Below are 24,410 nucleotides of genomic sequence, written 5' to 3' on the forward strand. Positions count from 1 at the left end.
TACACAAGACGTGTGTCGCATATCATTCCCCCGATAAAAAACCACAAAATCCCATTTCTCTTCTCCTCAGCGTTTCTCACTCCACTTGCAGCGAAGAACAATGGGGCTTGGCCTTCGAGCCATTCAGCGCTCAAAGACCTTATTCTCTTCTCGCCTTTTTCCACCTCCGTTTTCGAATTCTAGGGTTTCTCCTTTACCCAATTCTAGGGTTTTTTCCCTAGAAAATGTACAGTCCGCCTCCATCAACGCTCCCCTTAGGTGCTTCCATTCTAGGGCATCGCTTCAAAATCCAGAGGCTTCCGCAGCTGCTGTTTCAGAGGAAATCCCTAGGCCTCGGACCCCTGTGGGTGGAGCTAGGGTTGAGTTTACAAGCCCTGAAGATGCGATTGAGGTTACGGTTGATGGATTTCAGGTGAAGATCCCAAAGGGGTTTACGGTTTTACAGGCTTGTGAGGTTGCAGGGGTTGATATACCAAGGTTTTGTTACCATAGCAGGCTCTCTATTGCAGGGAATTGCAGGATGTGCTTGGTCGAGGTGGAGAAATCACCAAAGCCTGTGGCTTCTTGTGCCATGCCTGCTCTTCCGGGTAAAAATCCAATTTAGTCATCAAATGAGCAGCTTTTTATACTATCATTTTTTAGAATTTTTGGTAGATGGGCTCTAAAAATAAAAATAAAATCCATTTGCCATTGACATTCCTAAGTAGGTACAAATGTCTAATTGTCTATGCTTTTTGTTGATCGTTGTGTGTGCTCTTCCAGTAAAAACTGAAAGTTTCAATGAACTTTAGGAAAATGTTATGCATTTTTCTGTGTTCATGTTGTTATGTATCTCCATTCCATTTTTTGTTGTCTGCTTATGTATTTATAATGTTTTGGGCAATTTTTTCCATTTATTTTTATGTTTTTGTATGCAGTTTAATTTGGCCACTCTCCCTCTCCCTATTCCCTATTCCTTTTTCTTGTTGGCAATTTCGGGTTTGTTCAATTTATCTGTGTGATCTATCTGTTCTTTAATTGATTGTCGCACCCTGATCTTCTTGGTAAAGTCCGAATTTCCTTGCGTTTAGAGACATTATTTGATAGCTTCTAGAAGTTAGAACTTTGACGGGCTTTTCATCACTGGCTTTCTACCTTTGGCAATTTCATATATCTCGTTTCTATGCCTTGTTTGCTTGATCACATTTCCATCCCCTGATCTGAATGCACAATTTAGAATTGTGGCAAACATGAATAGCCACTTAATCCAGACCATGCACAAAAACCTCAAACTGCTTTATATCTAGTTTGATCGTTATCTGTGTATTTCTGGGTCAGTTTAAATAGTTATCAGGGTAATTCAGTAGGTTTTACTTTTTCTTCATACCCTTACTCATTTTTCATATTTCAGTATTGAAGTATCTACCATCGGCTTTAATTCTTGTTAAAAAAATATGGTTGCGTTTTCTGCATGCATGCTCGACTGATCCTTGGTTTTAATGATTGCAATTCTTGAATGTATGAGGTCAAGGTGGTAGCACTATCTATGATTTAGTTACTGGTCTTGGTTTCCATTCCTACCAATGCTAGCCCCAAACTACTAACGGTTTAAAAATTGCTAACCCATTTCTAGCAGTCAATGTTAAAAAAAAAAAAAACGAAAATTTATGAACTGAAATATTTCTTTCTCTTACCCTAGGGATGAAGATTAAGACAAATACACCTGTTGCGAAGAAGGCCAGGGAAGGTGTCATGGAATTTCTCCTAATGAATCACCCTCTCGACTGCCCAATTTGCGATCAAGGTGGGGAGTGTGACCTGCAGGATCAGTCTATGGCTTTCGGATCTGATCGTGGTCGCTTCATAGACACAAAGAGATCAGTGGTTGATAAGAATCTTGGTCCCTTGGTTAAGACTGTAATGACACGATGTATTCAATGTACCAGGTTTGTATTCTATAACCATTCTTAAGTAAACTTTTCAATTTTCATCCCTTTTGCATTATTTGCTTCAGTATGCCTCAACATCTTGGTGGAGCCAATTCTATATTTGTTTTTGAGTTTTCTTTTGTACAAGAAATGAATTGCTTGTGATGAAAAGTTGGGTTTTCAGGAAGCATAGTCTTAAATCAATCTTTTGATCGAGTTAGTATTGTGCATTGTGGAATTTGAAATTTATATAGTCCCCCTGCAATTCATTTGGTCGAAATTGTACTAGTTATTTTATTATTGTTGGATTTGAAAGTTTCTGTCCTTTCATGGCAAGGTATATATTGTTGAACTTTTTCAAAATCTGATATGGTAGTCATTTTCTGTGATGTCAAAATTCCAAAATTTATTCAGAAACTTCTTCATTGATGTGGTATTGTGATTAATGCATGCTATGTCATGATTTAAGTAGAGGGGTAGATGATTCATCCATGGTTTGATTTTTTGCCCCAAGTTTCATGTTACACTTTGCTTATTAATCTCTATACTCATGTAATTGAAGGGAGTAGAAGATTATCAGTTAGTATATTTAAACGAGGCTAAGAAACTGAGGATGGGCTCTAGGCAGAGGTGGAGGTGGGGGATGCCAAAACACAATGTCTAAAGTTCCATTTTCACCAGGTTAACATTCAAAAAAAAGAAGAAGGAGAAGCTTTAGAAAAAGAAGGTTCATTCGAAATTACTCGAACTCTATATGAGTGCCGGTTCTGTTTTTGAATAAGCTGGACATAAATTTGTTTAAAAGTCATGAACCTAGAGGAGATAAAATAATTTAATTCACTTTATCAAGGATATATGAAATAAAAAGACCTTTTGGGGAGAAATCCTGTAGCACACATATTTTCTTGTTTAAATGCCAACCATTTTTATTCGTTGGTTGTAACTATTCAAAGAAAAAAATTTACATGTGGATTTTTTTTTTGAAAGGTCAAATTGTATTTCCCACAAAAGTTACATATTTATCAAAATATGGAGGCAGGCCATAAGCTGGGGCTCCATACATGGGTCCTCAACAATTGTCTTTGTTAGTGTCTAAAATTCTTTATAAAGCAAATTCAGGCATCCTATAGACCCTCTATTTCACCATTAAATATATGATGGATGATGTCAGCATAATCAACCCTTTCTTTATACTTATTTTTGTGGCTTACATTGACCAATGATGAACTAGTGCACTTGACTATGATTTGGGGAGAGCATCTATTTGATGTCTTAATCTTCTGGCACTTTTAAGAAAGTTCACCATAAAAGAAAAAACCATGTTAGCATATTCCACATTTAGTTTGGAAAATGCTATTCATGAATCTGGAAACTTCACTTTATTTTCATACCCATAAGTGCCTTAGAGTGATCCTTCATTTGGTTGAAATTTTGAGAATATCCAAATCAACATTGAAGATTATATAACTATATATTATAAGTATACTTCCCTTTTCTTTTTAGTTTATTTCTTCTTTTTGATGATTCAAGCTGTTCCAATTGCTTCATATTTGTTTACCATCTAAGCTTATTTAAAGGTTTGAAGTAGTCAATCCATCCTAGGCACTAAAGCATTTTTCCCTCACTGTTGAAATTGATAGGATTTATCAATGACATCAGTATGTACAGAACTTCTTTTTTTTTTAATAGCATCCATGATTCCATGTTCTATCTAGTTATATACAAGTTTTGACTGAATCCTTATGTATCTCTCTAATGTGAGTTAATGTTGGTTTTACAAAGAGAATTGTGGCTTGATTTCTTAGATTTGTGTCAGATGTCTGGAAAGTATGTGATGACACCAATTTGTTGTTTGTTCTTTTGCATCAGATGAGTGAAAATTTTTTGTGGGACCAAGGTCTTTTTTTTTTTAAATGGCACAAATATCTGAACTATTTAAAACAAACAAAAAGTAAACGAAATTTTAATTATTTACTGTGGTTTTTATTTCATATGTAATCTGCTGAGTTTTAATTGACTATTTATTTTACCTATTGTGAGGATTACTATTCATATCATTAGTATCATCATCATCATCCAAGCCTTATCTTCCATAATTCGGTTATGATGCTGTTAGTGATTTTGTTATACCTAGTTTTGTGGGTATAGATTTGCTAAGGAGATGTATATGTGGCTGGTGGCATGTGACAAGATGTTTTGTGAAACAGGTGTGTCAGGTTTGCGTCGGAGGTTGCTGGAGTTCAGGACCTTGGCATGTTAGGTCGGGGAAGTGGAGAGGAAATTGGTACATATGTAGAAAATCTTATGACAAGCGAACTATCTGGAAATGTGATAGATATTTGTCCTGTTGGGGCCCTCACTTCCAAACCATTTGCCTTTAAAGCACGTAACTGGGAGATGAAGGGTACTGAGAGTATCGATGTTACAGATGCAGTTGGTTCAAACATAAGAATTGATAGTAGAGGCCCAGAAGTCATGCGTATCCTTCCTAGGCTGAATGAGGTTTGGTACCAATCAATTGTAATTGGATAACTAATAGAATTCCATAGAAAGTGATTACTGACATAATTAGTTTTGCATTGTATGTATATATTTCTTTGTATACCCAATTTGGACTGGATAGTATCCTTTCTCTACATTTTTTATGAATATTGCTTTGGAGACTTAACTTTTTTCAAGCAGCAATGAGCCTATCTTATCAAACTTGTTAGAGAAAAAGGTTTGCAATTGATGCTCATTGCTCATGCTGTGACATGCAAGATAATTGCTGAAAATTCAGTCGAATAGGAATACATGTATCATAAAGTTACACTTGTGATTCCTTTTTGGCTCTTTGTAGGCTTAGATTATGTATAAATTGCAAACTCAGATTATGTGAAATCCTGTGCTTCCCTAAAATGCTTGACTTTCATTATTATTTTTTTAGAAAATTTATCGTTCTTTTTGTTGACTGTTTGCATATCTCAGAATGTGAGTGATATTTTAACTTTGTTGTTGTGTTTCCTTGTGGTTATAGTTCCAATAAACCTCCTTCTGATGCCCCCAATTGGAATCTATGATATTACGATGGTGCAGTGATATTTGTAAGTTATGAAGATAATTCCTTGGTCCAAATAGTGGAGGTGGTAAACTAGTAATAAAATGGCAATCCATAGCTGGTGGAAGGATGTGGATGACATTGGAAGAACTTCGAGGAACACTATCACAGTGTAACCTGCGCCAAAAATTGCTCTCATATTAGTGTATCAAACCTCCATCCGTTATAAATTTTGATAACAATAAACTTAAACCATGTTTTGTAAGTGATCATTAATTCTTGCACATTTTCTAGTTAATTTGGATGATTAGAGTGTATAGGTCTCAATATATATTAGTAGATTGCCTCTTTTCCCAAGAGATACAGTACTAAGGAGTTCTAAAAGTGGGGAGGGAGAGCGCATGTCTAATGCCTTGGGGGATGTTTAAGCAGAGGATGGTGTCAATGGCTCTGGTGGGAAAAGATGGGGAGCAATTGTTCTTCTGTCAATGAAGGATGGTGTCAATGACTGGTGGGAAAAGATGGGGAACAATTTTTCTCCTTTGAATGAAAGATATAAGTGGAGGGGTGGTCATGTAAATGTAGGCTGGGTTGCGGATGGGAGTGCTGTTATATTCTTGTCAAATGTCTGGTGTGGTCTTTCCTCAAAAGCAATGTCTTGTGTTGGAATTTTCCCTGCAGGAGTCATTTTGGGGGCATTGTTTTGATCGCGTCACACCCTGATGCTTTGGTTGGAACTGCTTCAAGAGGGGTGGAATGAGGTGCTCTTGTGTCCTAGGTTAAGGATAGCCTCAAGTATAAAGAAGTTGAACTCTTGCAGGAGTTTCTCTTCATGCTGGAGTTAGTTTTAATTCATGCTTGGGAGTCCTGAAATAATTTTGTTCACATGTAGTTCTGGAATTTTTTTGGTTTAGTACATCTTGATGATGCTTCAGCAGGACAACACTTGTTTTTGTTGCGATGAGTACTGGATAGTTTCGGCAATTCCTAGCATTCGAGTTTCGGTTGATCAGCATAGTAGGCATGCCCTCTAAGGGAATTGCATTCAGTATCGTAGCACCCTGTTCCTTATATGTTATATATCTTGGGTGGTTCATGAGACTGCAAAATTTTCTGAGCCATTGCCCCTTGGCCGTAAAGGTTTCGAATTTCTCTCTAAATCTCTTTGGCATAAGTTGGGTTTGGTTATAGGTAGCTTCATTGCCTGCTTGCTTTTATCTTGGTTTATCCTGGCTCCTTTGGAAGGAAGGGGATTATTTGGAAGCTTTCTAGTCATGCCATTGTTTGGGTTTCTTAGTGCATAGTTGAGAAAGGGACCAAATACAAGAAGCGCGCACCTATAATAAGAGCGCAAAGAATGGAAAAAATTAACGTGAAATGCAAACTTAAGAAAGTGTGATGTCTATGAAGTTTTATATGGATTGGAATAATGTGATGCAGATATTTAGAATGCATTTTGGAATTGTGTAGCGAGCTAGATGGAAGTAAATGGAGAATGTTAACCAGTATCAAGCGACCTAGAAACATAAATGGAAGTGCTTAGGAATTTCAAATGGTACTATAAAGAAGTGCTTACAAAATGGATAGCAAGCAAGCTAAAAATAAATAGAAGCATCTTACAAATATATTCTCTTTCTCCCTTTATTCTTGTCGGGTCTTTATTATGTTTCTAGTCACTAGTCACACTCTCCACCCCCAAAAAAAATAGAAAATGATGTCTTCCTTAGCATTTCTCTTCTCTCTCTCCCTAGTTCTCTTCCTTTCGCTCTCCATTTAATTTTGTTTCTCTTTCCACCCTCCCGCTCGTCTGTAGACCTCTCTTTGTTAGATGTGGTTTTGATTTCTTATCTTTTTCTTACCCCATTGGGGAGATCTTACTCTTACACCCCCAGGCAAAACACCTTCTTAGATTGATTTGTTGGATCTAAAACCATAGTCGTTGGAGGTAGGAGTGGGATCGTTCGGGGAACGCCGAACCGCCATAGGGTGGAAGCTCCTTAGGATTAGGAATTTAGGATCAACATCCGTATATTCAACAAGTTAAGGAGCTAGATCGTAAGATGCTTGGGAGTGAGATCCCATGCCACTAAGATTGAGGTTTTGACCGGGAGGGATCTGAGCTCAATTATGTATAAAATGAGATCAATTAATAATATATGATAAAATGAGATCAATTAATAGTATATGATAAAATTAGGATCGAACCAATCCCCCTCCATCTATTATCGTACACCTTAGCTTATTACCAATGCCATAGTTATAATACTCCAATTTACTATAATTATGCAATTTAATCAGCATCAGGATTCATAAAACGATGTGGCAAAGTTTTATGCTGGCTGCCCTACCTATAACACAGCCCTCCTGCTTTATTCAGGCTTAGGACCGACATGACCGGGTTGACTGGCCATGTTGGAGTTAGTTTAATGATATCATAAATTGGCTTATCATGATATTAAATTGTAGTTTTAGATACCATAATTCTAGTATACCACGATATGATATGCACCACATTTTAACATATTCTAAAGAAATAGATTTATAATACTAAGGAGAGGAGCTGTAGTTCAATTAATAGTATAGCTCCTCCCCTTGAAGCAATCCTACAAGCTTGTAGACCGAGATCCCATTTTATAGGGAGCGAGATCCCTATTCTTTAAATATAGCTCCCTCTATGATCCCTTAGAGGAACTGCGAGATCGAATTCCTAAGTTGGGACAGTGGCCTTATCCCCAAGGTTCTCGCATCTATGTCAAAAACTTTGGGAAAAACCCTAGAATCACCTGATGAATAAGTCCCAAAAGAAAAAAAAAGAAAAAAATATAGTCCCAAAGCACCATCTGACTATCCAGAAAATGGGTGGTCTGCATTCACTCATGGTGTTGATATTTACTGGCGGTTTTAGGATGTGAATTCAACTTTTTCTTGTTTTGGATCTGCTGCTGGGATGAGTAGAAAACAACCCCGAAATTTGGGTGCCCAAAAAATGCCATCAATTAACCCATGGGAGTAAGTGTACATTTTATAACCCCCGTCCTCCTGGAACAAAAAAAAAAGGCATTGAATCTTTTCATCTATTTGATCCCAACATGAGGAATTGTGCATTTTCTTCTTTGAGCAAAACTCTCATTAGAGCATTTTTGTGATCTGAGATTTTGGGAATCACCTTCAGTAATATTGAAAAGAATGCAAAAATATTTTGAGTTCTTAAACACACAGATCTGGCTACCCAACTCAAGAATGCTCTGTGTTCAGTATTGGGCATAATTAAATAGTTCTAGGGTGCTTCTTTGTTCTTCGTCTTCTTTTTTCTTCCCTCCTCTCTGGTTGGTTTCTAGGATAAGTGAATTGCATCCCAAAAATTTGGGGCTGAAAAGACACTCTTATATAGGTTTTTGCCCATGGGAGTAAGTGTACAAATTCCTATAAACTCTATTATGGCCTTTCACATATGTTTCACACTTAAATTCATTTTAGAAGTGATCAACAATCCCTGAGGAAATCCATGATGACATTATTTCTTCAATTATGATAAAAGAATTTCGAGGCATAAGCTTTATTCATTTGGTTCATGATTCCAGGATCAACTTTTGTTTGAAAGATCGCATGATGAAGTGGTTTCAATCCATCATTTGTTGGATGACAACCTTGCCCTCCTCTGTTTTCTTACTAGGGATCCACACGCTAAGGGATAGGCAATAATTTTGGTAAGTATTCTTAAAGTTATCTTTGATCCAATTGGATAGGCAACTCAAAGCCTGTGCCTAAATGCTTGCCCTACTGATGGGTGCAAGATTCTTAATTGGGTCAGCTATTAATTGAGGGCTCTTCTGCCGATATCTCTAGTTGGTTCTTGTAGGAGATAGTTCTTGCTTTGAGCCTAGCAGATTTTGTGGGTGACGTCGTTTACCCTTCATGAATAGGTGACATTGCTTTTCTACTATTGGAAGAAGCAAACATGAACAGAACATCTAGCTTGAAATAGAGTGGACACATCCAGCTTACTCATAGAATATGCCTCTTCCATCCCTTAGCTCTTTGTTCCAATCCTTTCTCCTTTCCTTTGTTGTTCTTTTGTGTATGCTCTTCTTTCCTTTCATCTTTGCCCTCTTTGCTACTTGTTTGTTTCATCTTGTTTGTCTGCAACTATGGATGCAACAAGATTTGTGCGCCTTTTTTGTCCAGTGATGTATGAGTTATTGAAAAAAAAAATTGAATATATGATGCTCCTGCTTGACATGCTAAAGGAGGCATCCTACGGCTTTAGTCATCGGGTTCATCTCACCCCCTTGGAGAGAGGGTAGATGCACTCTGTGGATATGTTTTCTTCAAGTGTGTGCAGTTAGTAAGTAAAGTAGACTTGTGCCAACTATTGAGTCCCATTATGATGGCAAGTATAACCTCTGATGAAGTTTGGCACAGGAATTATTTGATGGTGGATATGGAGAAGGCTTGTGATCTCCAAATTGTGATGAGGTGGGTAATGGCAATGTCTGGTACTAGATTGAACAAGTGGAAGCATGTTTGGGTTTTGGCAGTAATTAGTACAGAGTACAAGGCAGTTAGAACTTTAACAAATCTTGGTTCCTAGATTGAGTCATTTAGAATTATATGTTGTTATATGCTTAAATTGGGCCACACATATCATTAACATGTGGCATCACTTTGATTAGGCACCCTAATTTGTATCAATCCAACAGTGAAGAATTTGTATCAAGTCGACAATACTTCATTTGGTGTCAACTGCTCAAATTGGGCTAATTCAGCAATTAGATGTAGCATGCTTTAGATGTAGCAACCAAATTTGTATCCATCCATCAGTGAATTGTTTTTCTTTTCAAAAGGCAAACTTGTGCCTAATAGAGCCAAATGACAACAGGTACTGTTTAAGTTGTTAGGTCAAAGTTTGTATGGCTGTTGCTTAGCTGGTGGATGCTAATTTTATTTTGCTGATAATGACTGCCATGAGCTACTCCTGGCGAGTGAACTGATATAGCACGCATGAGGCCTGTTTGGATAACCCTTTGGCCTTTTAGTGCGTATTTGGCCAGAGGCCATGATGCTTTTCTCAACCTTGTTTGTGTCAGGAGTGCATTGCAAGTACCGCCTAAACCATGGCTTGAATTACTACCTAAATCATGTAATATTCTACAAATTTTTCGTTCTAGACCTCTTGTATGAGCAAGTGCGTGAATTTCCAGTGCGCTTGCTTACCTACCTAGATTGCAGCGCATCATAATGCAGAGGCATTTGGAATGTTTAGAGAACCTTGATTCCAAATGATAACATTTATCATTCATTTAGGTCTCTTTATTGGTCCTTTGTCGATAAATAAACATGTTTTTGTTTTAGTAATATACTCTGTCTCCACCATTTCGTTTTGGAACTTTGCAATCTAGCACGTGCTATCGTAACTTTTAATTGACCTCAGGTTTACATGTCAGCTTGAAGATGAGGGTGATTCCCTTCCTTCAGAGGGAAGGGGTAGAGCAACTCGCATTTACAAAATAATCTTCCACTTCCTTGACAGCTGTTTGTTGTATGTCTGTTCTCAGTTATTTATGTAGGTGTCTAGGTGCACAGTTATTTTTCAATTTTTGATTTTTATATGAAGTTAGCTATATTGGTGCGAAGGCCAAAGTATTTAGCATTCTGAAATGCACATATAAATTCATTTAAGCTTGCCCCGCCAATCTCCATTTGATGCTCATGTGACTGGTTTTCTCTAGTTCTCTTGAATAGGTTGTTGTTTGCTTAAATAGCTCGTCTTCTTTAACATGTTTTTCATTGAAGTTTCTTTCCATACACCAAGATGTTTCTTTAGGTCTATGGAGTTCATTACTTGATTTTAACGATTACACAGTGCATGTTGGTGTGTGCCTAACTGAGTGCAGGGAGATGGGGGTCTTAGGTTGGGCTCATTTCTATACCGCTTTTGTGGGGCCCTTGTATTCCCAGTCATTCTGGATGTTTGTGTGATTAATCAGGGACTCTCTAGAATGAAATCAAAATTTATCTGTCTGTATTTGTATATTTGTGTATATCGGATGTATTGGCTGCAGTTTGCTTAAATTCTTGAGAAATTTTGCATATTTTCTCTTCTATTTGTGAGATTCGCTCGTATATGGAGTGCAATTGGAACTTGCTGGATAAGAATATTTGTCTTCTGAAATTTTTCATTAATGCATGATACATGTCACTTACATAACTAGTTTGATCTCTTTCAAGGATATTTGTCTGTCTTCTTATTTTGTTTGTTTGGGTTTAGCAATCTAGGGGTGCCTTCCCCATTCTAAACTGCTCCATTTTTAGGATTGCTTACCAGCTATTCGTAATTAGAACTAGAAATATGAAAAGAATTCTACTGACAAAAAAGAAAAAAAATGTAATAAGAAATCTGGATAACTTTTAGCATCGGAGAATGGTAAACTTCACCCAAGATAAATTGATTTTCAAATGCACTTACCACTCTGCTCTGCCCCACACTGTGCAGGATGTCAATGAGGAATGGATTTCTGACAAAACTCGTTTTTGTTATGATGGCCTTAAGCGACAACGTCTAAATGATCCTATGATTCGTGGGCCTGACGGACGTTTCAAGCCTGTAACATGGCGTGATACCCTTGCCATTGTGGCGGAGGTTATTCATCAAGTGAATCCCGAGGAAATAGTTGGAATTGCTGGCCTGCTTTCTGATGCTGAATCTATGATGGCCATGAAAGATCTCTTGAACAAGTTAGGCTCCGATAACATATGGTGTGAAGGAGATGGATTGCATCCTCAAGCTGACCTCCGCTCAGGTTACCTTTTGAACACCAGTATTGCTGGTCTTGAGAAGGCAGATGCGATCCTTTTAGTTGGTACCCAGGTATCCTGGCAAGTCTACATGATTGACATTTTTCATTGCTTTTAGTGGGCATTTTCCTTCATAGGTTCAGTGAGTAACTAGGATATCCTCATGATGCTGTTCTTGTAGTTTAGTGAATGGTGCATAACATTCTTTATTTGCTCTCACTTCTTGTTATTTATAGCTCCTCACTTTGGAAAGTAATATTTGTGTGAATGTAACTAATTTGAGATTCACTTGCGTAGTGAAAACAAGTTTTAAAATCACTGGATTTTGATTCACATGATTTTGAAATACATAGAAAAGAAATTTGAGAATCACTTGATTTTGAGATACTTTGCCCCCAAAAAGATTGCATAGAAAGAAATTATCGTGATTTTGATTACTGGCTGAAGGTTTGTTCAGGATTTTTGATCAAAGAATAAATAAATAAATTCCTTGTCCTGTCTGGTATATTTTCTCATTTATATACTTTAGTGAGGTCGTTGCATGATTCAATATATCAGTAAAGGGGCAAACATAAGAAAGTAAAGTGAGTGCTGAATGGTTTCTTGATGTCCATGTTAAGAATTTTACACAGCAGTTAGACACTGGTAAAGACGAAGTGAGAGAAGTAAATTGTTTAAATGCACATCATCACATGTCTTCATTTCTGTTCGATTAGATTGTATTTTATATATTAAGTATACACCTGCTCCTTTAGCTTTCATATTGTAATGTTGTTGAAGAAGCTTCAGGTTAGTTTCTTAGTTTCAGATGTGGAAATTGACATTGCCTTTTTTATTACATGCTAATTATAGTAAATTCATCAGTTTGGCAATATGGAAACGTTAGTTTCTTTTTGATTGATTTTGTTAAGGCCTGGTCAATCGTCAATTTGTAGTCGTATTAATGGTGGTAGCTGCACTACAGCAGTAGCAGGAATAGTAATTGAAACCGGATCTGTAGTAGGATTGTATTAGCAGCAGTTAGAATATTACTAACAGCAGCAGTAGCAGTAGCAGCACTAATAGGAATTGTATTAGTTATTAGGGGTAGTAGTAGTTGCACTGTCGGTGCCAGTAATAATGGCTACAATAGTAATGATGATTATGATGATGATGATATAGTACTGAGAAGAGAGGCAGTGACCAAAGGTTTTGAAAATCGGTGATCCGGATAGGAATAGGCGATTTGGATTGGGAATCGGTCAGGCCAATTTGGATCCTGTAAAATATCAGGAACCGGCTGATTCGAAACGGTTCCCTAAGTTTGTAATTTTTATTATAATTTATGTTTAATTCGTATTTCATATTTTCTTAATAGATTGGGGGGTTTTAATTTCTTTATTTCAATTTTTTGTTTCAATTTTTTTTGGGTCATAAGAGGGGTTAGGGGTGGCCCTCCCCTCAGATGGTTTTCTCATTGTATACGATCTCTTATATTATAAGTATATGTTAATAACCAAATCTTGTATTTTATTTATTAATATGTTTACATTATAAATTATACAAGGAAAAAGTTTATAAAGGTTGCAGCCTTAAAATGTAGAACTACGGGTGAACCTCAAAAATCCATCAGAAAATATTATTTTAATGTTGAAAAACCCTCTAATTGAGCATCTTGACATCGAGATGTATGATTATGAAAGAAAAAGGATTTTGAGTCCCAGAAATAGTGCGTCTTACAACACATTATCTAGACCATCCATTTTTAAAATTTTCATATGTTTATAGATCTACTTGATTTTAACCATTTTTGGAGTTTAGAATTTTAGAATTAGATATGAAAATAGATTTTGAGATAATCCTAAGAATATTTTGCATCAAAATTATATGTTATAATCAAATTGAAGGTGTGCCCTAATTGGATTGTTTAAGGTTGCAACCTTATGGAAACCACACCCATTATATAATGTATTCTTTTTTTAATAGTTGTGACTAAATTGGGTGATATTATAAGGCGATTTAAATTGATTAATATTTGTATTGTGAACTAGTGATAAAATAGCGCCACAAAGACAATTTAGATCATCATCATCATCAGAGTCTTTTCCAACTATAAAATAATTATAAAATATAAACTGATAATTCCAATATCAGAGTGAAGTATTATAGTTGGTTAGGTTGTAATAATTTTGGATGAGTAGAGAGATTTAGTAAATGTTTGATGAATTGGATCCCAAATTAGGCGAGGAGGACCACCAAATTAATGGTTAACAGATATCCAAACAGGGGAACGTCTCAATATTCATGTATTTTTTGTAAAATAACAAAACTACATAATAAACCATCCCCAATTTTTTAGAAAATTATTTTTAGGGATTTTTAATATTTTTTTTTTATTTTTTAGGCCAAAACTGACTGATCCAACTGATGCGGATCACTAATCCACTGATCCGACCCGATTTTTGGGGTGGCCGATTCGGGTTGCCGATTCGCTTTTTGGAACCTTCATCTTATCGATATATTGTTCAATAAATATCATTATCACCATCCTCCAAGCCTTATCCTAATTATTTGGAGTCAACAATATGAATCCTATTCATCCATTCTTTTCAAGGGCATAGTTTCAGGATTCATGATAAGATGTGGCAAAGTTTTATGTTGGTTGTGTACCTAGTGCAACCCACCTCCTTTACCTCGGCTTGAGATGGGTTAAGGGAATTTTTATGGTTCTCACCCTTATTAGACCAATGTATTGTTCAATAAACAATTGACATAAAACATGGTATTTTATAGATTCCTAGGCTTCTAGTTTCCTAGGTTTCACAGAGAGAGAGAGAGAACCGGGTAGGATGTAAGTTTTGCCAAGGTTTGGGAGTTTGGACAACGAACCCAACATTCTAATTATTTTAAAAAATAAATGGACAATCACCTATGTTTTACCGTTTTTTCCTTTAAAACCAAAAAAATATGAGCTAGATCTTTTCCTACAATGTTATTATTTCAAAATTCAAATGGCATATACCCCCTCAAAACATCAATTTCCTTCTCCATCACATCACAAACAAAATCAAATACAAGAAAACCAAGATCATAAGAGCAAAGAGCTTAGACCCACCTTAAAACCAACATTTCTTGCCTCATCATCTCTAGATAGTGAACGAGAAAATCCCTGTAAAATAATAGCCCGAAACACAACTGAAATGTTGATCAACAAACATTCAAACAGGACATAGCATCTTAATATTCACTTATTTTAACATGATGATGAAAATTCATAATGCATTACGACATATTTTCTTGAAAACTCAAATAATATTCTTTAATATTTTTAGTATTTTTTGAAATTTTCAAAGGTTTGATGCAGCTGATCCGGCCGATCCACCGATCTAGATCACAGATTTGCCACCCAGATCGGTTTTCTGGATGGCCAATTCGGGTCACCAATCTGTTTTTTCAAACATTGATGGTGACTTATAGTCTGACCGAAGGTAGCGTCCTTATAGAGCATAATGGCGGAACATGGTTCATGTAGCCGATCCGAAATAGTTAGGTATAAGGCTCGGATGCTCATGATGATGGTCGTGATGATGTAGTAGCAGCAGCAGCAGTAGTTAGTAAAAGTTGGCATTGAACTGGAGTGACTCATTATGTTGCTTGGTTTATAAAGGTTACCCTTAGGCTACATTTTGCAAGTAATATATTCTTCAAATATGAATCACTGGATTTTTGAGTTCATGAGTTATCTCAGGTCTCTGTTGAGGTGGGTTTGTGTGTATATTTCTTTGTGACAAAAAATTGCTGTTGTCATTTGGGCAGTAAAAGTTCTATATACCCAATGTGTGCATGTGCATTGTGCATGTGCATTGTGCATGTGGGTGTGTTTTCCTTACTTATTAAGGAAAGAAAAATGGATTTGATGCAGTACACTTGAGTAATGGCTTCCACATCTTGACCCAATCCTTATATTCAAGAATTGCATGGGATTAAGTTAATCCAGAGATCCAGAAAAGGAGCTGATGCAATAAATGAGTCCTACATTAATTTTCCCTATTGCAGAGGATTAGATATTAAAGTGCTATGAACTCATGCATGGTGCTTCAGTTATGGTCGATGTGGTTTAGTGATTTGTATTGAACATTCAGATACGATAGGGTCTTTGTTAAGTTAGAATGTCAAATCAAAACCCATTTATCCAAAAAGAGGTAGTATTTTTGGAGAATTGCTTTATCTAAATCGTACCTAGTTATTTACTAAAGAACATATTTTTGGATAATGGATTTATCTATATGTACCTAGTTATTTACCAAAGAACTTAAGTAGGTTCTTAGTCATCTGCTTGAAAGTTAAATATTGGCCAGATCCATGTTAGTATTTTTTACCAATTCACTAAAAGTGTAATGTCCATTTCATGGGTTCTCTCTGATGTTCATCATTCCCTTATATCAGTTCGATACATATCCCCTTAGATTTTGATACACAATTTAATGTCTGATATATAAATTCTGTCAACTTTTTGTTCCATTTTAACTAGGGAATATAGCTATGATTAATTTTTTGTTTTTGTCTTTTTTGTTTTAAAAGCTACGAGTTTCATTGAAAATACTATGGTCATGAATGTAACTGCTGTCCAATGAATGGACCTGCAGTGATGGAAAGACATTGGGATGCCCCAAAAACTGGCATGACACAAGTGCTAGGTCCCACCCTCTGTATGTGTTACATCCATTAATCAGATTGATGACATGCAATCAATCTTTCGTATGCTTTCATATGGATCATAGTACAGTTTCCCTTCTGATAAATTATACATCTTGATTTTTTTTGTTTACTCGATAGCCAAGATTTGAAGCCCCAATGGTGAACGCGAGGATCCGGAAGGCCGTGCGTTCCTCCCAGGCCAAGGTTGGCTACATTGGGCCTCCCACTGACTTCAACTATGACATCAACCACCTTGGCACGGGCCCCTCCACCCTCCTCCGTATAGCAGAGGGCCGCCACCCCTTCTGTGGGACCCTCCTCTCCGCAAAGCGCCCTGCCCTCATTGCCGGCGCTGGCCTTTTTGACCGAAACGACCAAAATGCCCTCCTCTCTGCCCTCCACACCATCCGAGACCTCGGCCGGCTCGTCAAGCCTGAGTGGAACGGCTTCAACCTCCTCCTTCTCAATGCTGCTCAAGCTGCTGGCCTTGACCTTGGCTTGATACCAAGGCCTAACTCTATACACAACCTCTCCTCTGCAAAGCTGGTGTATCTATTGGGAGCCGATGACTCGAAGCTTTTGGACAAAATCCCTAACGATGCATTTGTTGTGTACCAAGGTCACCACGGTGATAAAAGCGTGTACAGGGCAAATGTTATCTTCCCTTCTGCTGCTTTCTCTGAAAAGGAGGGAACATATGAGAACACTGAGGGGCGGGCCCAACGCACGGCCCCAGCTGTCCCGACTGTAGGGGATGCGAGAGATGATTGGAAGATCTTGAGGGCATTATCTGAGGTTGCAGGTGTGAGATTACCCTATGATTCGGCTTTGGCTCTTAGGGCAAGGATTAGGGGGGTGGCGCCGGGGCTCTTAAGGGTGGATGAGAGGGAGGAGGCCTCTGTTATTTCGGGTGCGTTTTCGCCAGACTTTTGTCGGAAATTGGGGTCAGAGGATTTCGGAAAGGCGGTTGAGAACTTCTATATGACAGATTCAATCACGAGGGCTTCAAAGATAATGGCTCAGTGTAGCTCAACGCTCTTGAAACAAAAGTGAGGGGAAAGAGGGTGATGCCAGAAATAAATGCATTTGTTTCATGAATCGGTTGTTTTTTATTTTTGACAACTTGGTAATTATTGAAGGGTGGTAATTATTGAAGGGGGAAACAGAAAAAAGATTGGGATTGGAAGTGTTTAATGGGCTGAGGGGTGATGCTGTGCGTTGTTGGTGCGCTGCCTTTTGTTCAAGCCTTGTAATATCGAGGTGAGTCTCTTGCGCTTTGTTTTGTTTACTATGGTGGAGTCTGAATCATCGAGCTCGTTTCATACTGGTGTTTAGAGCCTAATCGGAGATTTTTTTGTACATATAATAATAATCCGACTTTGCTGTGGACTTATCGAATGACGTGCTGCACTGGTAATTTTGAGCAACGATCCTGCTCATAGGTAAACAAAAAGACTTGGTTTTCATACCAACCAGAATTTCCATTATCCTGTTGGATAATCTTTTCCTACTTGCAAGGGCATCAAAAACTATTTTTAGCGGAAAACGAGTAGTCATATACTATTTGTGCAGGTTCTCTAAACGGCAGAACACTCAAAACTCTTCATGAAACAATTTATGGTGGGTTTGGCTGTTATTACATCTCATTCATATATTTAAGAAGGGACCCGGTTTCTATGTGGCCAAACCCGCATATGTAGAAATGTGGACTTATAATAAATTTATTTTTTAGACGAATTGTAAGACTTAATTTTTAAGGACATATAATCTTTAACATGGAGATCATGAATATGAATAAACAAATAAATTTTAAAAACTAAAAATAATAATTCTAATAAGAAAACATTTGGACAGTTAGTTTCTATTGTTTTTTGGTGGAACATCTACTTACACCCATCTTTAAAATGGATGTCTTACACTTTATGGACAGAAATGTGGACAGCAATTTTCCTCTTAAGAATATGTGCATTACATCTCATTTGTATATTTAAGAATCTCTCTCAGCCCTATATTTTTCTTCCATGAACAGTAATTCCTTCGTTGTACTCTTAAATCCTATTTAATATTTGCCAATTCGAATTCAGACCATCGAAAAGGCTTCCTTAATCATCTTTTCATCTTTTTATCTCAATCAATTGATCTGGTTTGATGTAAGGTTTTTGGTAAAGTTTATCTTTTCATAATTTTATCCTAATCAATCCATTAGGATTTATGGAAAATTTTAATAAAGTTTTATGTCGACTGTTTACATAACACAAGGTATGTAGAACCCACTTCTTTTACGTGGGCTTACAATTTCAATTTTAATTCAAATTTGAGAAACTAAATTTCCATCGTCCCTCTTGACTGTGTAAAGACATGAGCAGTAAGCTACTTATAACCTATTCTAGGTGACGACAAGCAGAATTTCAGAAAAATAGTTAAAAAAGGAAAAATTAAAGAGAAATAGGACCCCTTAAAACCTGCACTTAACGAAATTTTGTAGTTCGAGTTGAGGAGAAATTAAGGTCTACACCCAACATAATACTTTTGCCTTCTAGAGAACTCACGCATGATAGGTTTCACAGCTTAGTAAACATGGAGATAATTCCACGAAAGTTACAGTGAGATTGAGTGATTCCAGTGAGATTGAGTGATTTAATACAATGAAAAATAGAGGAATATATGCATGCATGCCACACCTCTCTAATCTAGGGACTTAAAAAAAAGAAAAAGATTGTATACTATGAGACCATTTATTGATGGTACAAGGAGGTGACAATTATTTTTTGTCATATGATGTGAAATCGAGTAGATGAAAATGTGTCACAATATTCGAGAAATTTTATTCTTGACTTTGTGCCCAACCAATGACATATTTTCAACCACCCAATTTGAATTTTAATGGTCAATGATGATTGTGACTTCCTTCTATCAAAAGTAATTAATCTTATTGTGTACATTTTTAAAATATAATCTTGAAGGTATTACTACCTTGTGTAGCACTTTCTTTACGAATAGTTTCTTGGGCTCCAAATTCTAGGGATACACCTTCTCAATCTAGCGACCAACTTAAAAAAAAAAATATTGAAGGCAAAATAAGGCCTTTAGAAATATAAGCTGTTCAATTTTTTGACAAATAGGTCCAAGGGGTTAAGAACTTAAGATGTAATTTTTTTTGTTTTCCTTTTCTTTTGAAATAATCACTTGGGAATTATGAATTGAGTACCAAATTTGAGATGAAAAAGATCTTGCTCGAGTCATAATTTATGTAGAGAACTCTTTGTGTATTGATGTATATTAACTCTCTTTATATTGATGTATCAAATAATATACGAGACCAGTATAAATGTACAATCAGTAACAGTTATGGATAGATGTCTATCATACATATTAAGAACACCTAATCCTATCATAATCAAAAGATACATATCCAAAGGTACATAATCTTATTATAAGGGATATTTATTCATATGATAACACACCATCCTACAAAAAGCCAAACCTCCTTTAATAATAAGAAACCCTAACTCTTTATGAGATGTTATGAGCTCCATTGCTGCTGGTGGCTTATGTTATGAGCTCCAATCCCGCTGACGGCTTTCTTTTTTTGAATAAACCTTGAGCACCCGCTGGCAGCTTTTTTTTTTTTCTCTGAATAAACCTTATAAGCCCCAAGGAAATGATGTTTTAAAAAAATGTCATGGGCAGTAAGAAACCTGAACTATTTATAAGATGTTTTGAGCTCCATTCCGCTGGCGGCTTTCTAACACATTTGATATAAAATTGCGGTAATATTAACTTAAAGTTTAAAAAAATTGTGTACAACTTACTCGTCCAAAACTCGCCTCGCTTATGGGGTGAGGCCGAGTTATCCAGACGAATCTGAGTTGCCTCGGCCGAGTTTTGGAACGATGTTATTTTATTCTTAAAAGATCATCAGATTTTCACTACTTTTAAAACTTCAAAGTCATGGATCCAAGGCAGAAACGGTTGTACATTGATTTTGGAGATTCTAAGTCCTTGGCAGACACATGAATTGGCTGATGCACCAAATATTATTTTCCAATTACTTCTTTTGAAGATTTAAGGGTCAGTTTGAAAAAGAATTATTGTACCCACATCTTCCTTTGCAGAAATAAAGAAGTTCCCTTTTTTGACTCAGGAACCAATTGGGTGCCTTGCATTAATATTCAGAATTTTGAACCTAAAAAAATGGAGAAATGGCCAAATGTTTCAGTCATCTATATTAAAAACCAACAACCATCACCAATAGCTCACATGCTAATGGGAATCACGTGGGCGGTGGGCGGTGGGCTGCAGGATGGAAATGAAGAAAAACATGACTGGGTGAAAATTAGTAAAGGGAGAAAACCAATAATAAATAATGAAAGGTAGATGACAAGATGAACAAGATGAAAGGAAGAAATGTGCAAATGAAAAAAAAAAAAAAAAAAAGAAGAAGAAGAAGAAGAAGAGGAGAAAGAAGAGATGACAGGAAGAAATACAGTTAAAAGATAAAAAATAAAAATGAAAGGATGAAATATCTCCCTTTGTTTTTGTTTTGATTGATTGGTAACTTGTTGAAGAAATATGCCCTTTTAATTGACATCTCATTGTACTTAATGTAATAAACTTTTATTACTAATGAAAATAGGTAGGGGACCCTTTCCCCTCTAACTTGTTAAAGAGAAAGACGAAAGGAAAAAATAATAGGATGAAGGGGAATGACACGATCACAAGAAAAACATAAAATTAAAAGTAGGGTTGGCAATGGGCCGGACCTAGGTTGGCTCGAGACGGGCTTGGTCCCTATTGGCCAGCCCTAGGCTCTTGGCTAGGTGGCCAGCCCTTGCCTAGATCCACTCGCGCCGAGCCGGCTATGACCTGTCCCATTATTGGTTAGAATCCCACCTTCAAGTTAATTTTGTGGCCCTATCCTGGTTTTCTATAGGTCTAGGCCATCAAGAAATTTATCGAAGCACTCATTAATGATGAACATTTAACACATCATCTATATTTTTTTATTTTGTTTCGTCTTAAAATACCCATTAAAAAACACGTAATCTTGCAGCGAAATAGTTGTGAATATATAAAATGTTTTATAGAGACGAGGCTCAAAACAATCAAATTAGGGCCTACCTTCAAATGGTGTTGAGAACCGTGGCTTCAATACATAAAATCTTTGTGATAGCTTTAAAATGTATTTTTATTTTTAATTATAAAATTTAAAGCTTCAAAAATAGTGTAGATCGAGCATATATATGAAAATTTAGAAATCTTAAAAATTGACGGTAAAAAAAACGTTACAAGATGCACTATTTTTAAAACTTGAAATCTATTTTTTTTTTGTCATGTCTATGCATCTTGATGTTGAGATGATCGATTTGAAGCTTCTAACGGAATTTTTGAGGTGGGCTCTAATTTGATTGTTTAGAGCCTCGACTCTATATAAACTTTTTTGAATGTTTAATAATTCATCTCTTATGAGTATTTTGATAAATTTATCTAATTATATTGAAAGATGAAATAAAATAGTAAGATGTAAGGATCCGGATTCTATACGGGCAAGCCTGCATATGTAAAAATACATATCTATTATTAATAAATCAATTTTTCAAATGAAATTTTGGACTAAGCACATAATCTCTAACACGGAGATCAAAGATAATAGGAGGGCTCTCTCTCTCTCTTAAAAATAATATATAGAGAGAGAGGATAAATATCTCTTTTCCTTTGGTTTGTCAAGAAACTTTGCGGTTGTTTTACAATTAAGATGCCTTTGGCTAACTAGTTAGGTATGCTTTTGTACCATATTCCGACAAAAATCATCTCTCTCGTTGGGATTAAACCAATAGACGAGGGCATAACCGTCATTTTGACCCTTTGACAAACACCATTTAACCATATTGACAGATAAAACAGGCCTCTAGAATGCAAAAATGCTCAAATTTACCCCCACAAACCTAATTAATTACCCCATGTGCCTCGCCCTTTACATGAACGGTTTAGATCGTGGAGATCGGCACCACAGGGAAATCACAGCCGTCCATTATACGCTTTATATTGAACATAGATAGAAAGGCGAGGAATATGCTTCGGCTTTTGGTCTCTCCAAGAGCCATCTCTTCATCCGAAGTTGACCGAAATATTTCTATTTCGGAAAAATTTCGGGAAAAAAGCGGTAAAGAATTCGAAAAGTGGGGGCCATGGTGGGTTGCGCACGTGGCGCAGAAAGACTCGTCGTATTAACGTCACACGATCTCGTGGCTCATTCACCCACTTATTATTTATTTATTATTATTTTAATATTGTTTGGTTACCTAATTAATTGTGCCTCTAAGCCTACAATTCATGGGGTCCAAACTTTGTACGGATTAAGTTTGACTCATAACTTCAATTTATTTCTCTCTCTTTGAATGCTTAGCTCGGCTCGACTCGACCTCTCTCTTTCTCTCTCTAAAATGTTCTCTCTCTCTCTCTCTAAAATGGGGAGTTTCTCTCACACCATTTGGGAAATCACCACGTTTTCTCTCCCCAACAAAAACATAACTAACTATATTTCCTTTCTAAGGTTTTTTGTCGAGTTACTTCTGGCCTAAGGGTGTTTATGGGCCGGCCCTGACCCGGGAAAACAATATTTTGCGGCCTAGGCCCTACTCTTTTAAGGCCAGGTTGTTGCCCGACCCATTACTGGCTAATATTCCTTTTCTATTTCTGGCTCCATCCATGTTAATTTTCTTGGCTAGCTGAGCTCTTAATATTTTTGAACTTTGCAATTGGGGGCTCACAACTTTTGAGTTCTCATTTCTAAGTGTTGTTTGTTTTTGAAGCTTTTCTTATTTTGAATTGTATTATGCAATAATATTAAGGAAAATTTACCAAAATGTATCTAATATTCAAACTATTTAATATTTCACCTTACGTGGATTTTGATAAATTTCCAATTCGATTTTGAAATTTAAACAAAACAATGATGGATAGTTTAAAAATTAAATAAGAATATGGGTAAGATGTTAAATAGTCCAAATCACATATGTAGGATAATAAATTAAAAATTTCTTAAATAATTTATGTTATGTCAACCCTGAATCTTCACGCTTCGTTGATATTAATTGGCAGGGGTTTCGCAAGGGCTCTTAATTAAAATTTAATTATAAGAGTATTTTGAGTATATAAACATATCTTTCTGAAGTTGAGTTCAGCGTTTGAGAGAGTATATTTTCTTATGAAAGAATCTTATTAGACCTCCAATAGTGATTCTAACCACGTAAAACTCGATATTTGCATTGTCGGACAAACAAAATTTTTGCTCTTTTTATTACACTACCCAATCCTATAAATTGTGTCCCTAGGTAATTTACTCTTCTTCTAATATATATATATATATATATATATATATAAAATCTCAATATTCTTCTTTGTGATTTTTATTTTCAATAAGTTTTGTTCATGTTCATAATTTATTTACTCCCATTTTTCAATCATCCGCTAATTCTATTTTCTTTTACAATATCGGTTGCCCAGATCTATCTCTTTCTGTGCAGTACGCGAGCTTGGTTTGAACCTTCAATTTAAGCTTGCATAGCTACAGACCGTATCAGACTGCCGAATCCTACAAATAAAACTATAAATTGGTGCCTTGCCCAGTATATATCAAATAGAAATTAGGTTTAATTGAAAACCTATCAAAATTATTAGTTTAGTTGGTTGGATCACTCGAATTTCGGACGGTTTAGATAAAGTTAACTTTTTTATATATTTCTATTTTGAGTTATCATTCATTTTAATTAATTTTTTAAAATTCAACTATTATTTAAAAGTTTTGACTAACAACTTTATCTCCTTCGATATTGCTGCAAGCTCGTTTGATGGCTCTGCAGTTGGAAACCACTATCTGTGTGTCTTTGCCTCAGTGGACGAGAGTCTACACCCTTTACTCTTTGTTATAAAAATAAAATAAAATGAAAAGAAAGAAAGAAAGAATTCACTCTTTGTTATATAACAAAAAAAAA

The 24,410-nt window shown here is 36.2% G+C and overlaps 1 protein-coding gene across 1 annotated transcript; it reads left to right on the forward strand.

Moving 5' to 3' along the window:
• The first annotated feature begins 68 nt into the window (after positions 1-68).
• On the forward strand, positions 69-17,814 carry EMB1467 (NADH-ubiquinone dehydrogenase). Its single transcript, XM_006849725.4, has 5 exons — positions 69-587; positions 1,679-1,925; positions 4,115-4,409; positions 11,438-11,812; positions 16,555-17,814. The coding sequence occupies exons 1-5, from the start codon at positions 101-103 to the stop codon at positions 17,467-17,469; spliced, it is 2,319 nt and encodes a 772-aa protein (XP_006849788.1). The 5' UTR covers positions 69-100; the 3' UTR covers positions 17,470-17,814.
• The last annotated feature ends 6,596 nt before the right edge of the window (positions 17,815-24,410 follow it).

Source organism: Amborella trichopoda, chromosome 4 (genome assembly GCF_054954075.1).
Source record: "Amborella trichopoda isolate Santa Cruz 75 chromosome 4, AtrichopodaSantaCruz75HAP2 v2.0, whole genome shotgun sequence".
In the NCBI taxonomy this organism is placed as follows: Eukaryota; Viridiplantae; Streptophyta; class Magnoliopsida; order Amborellales; family Amborellaceae; genus Amborella; species Amborella trichopoda.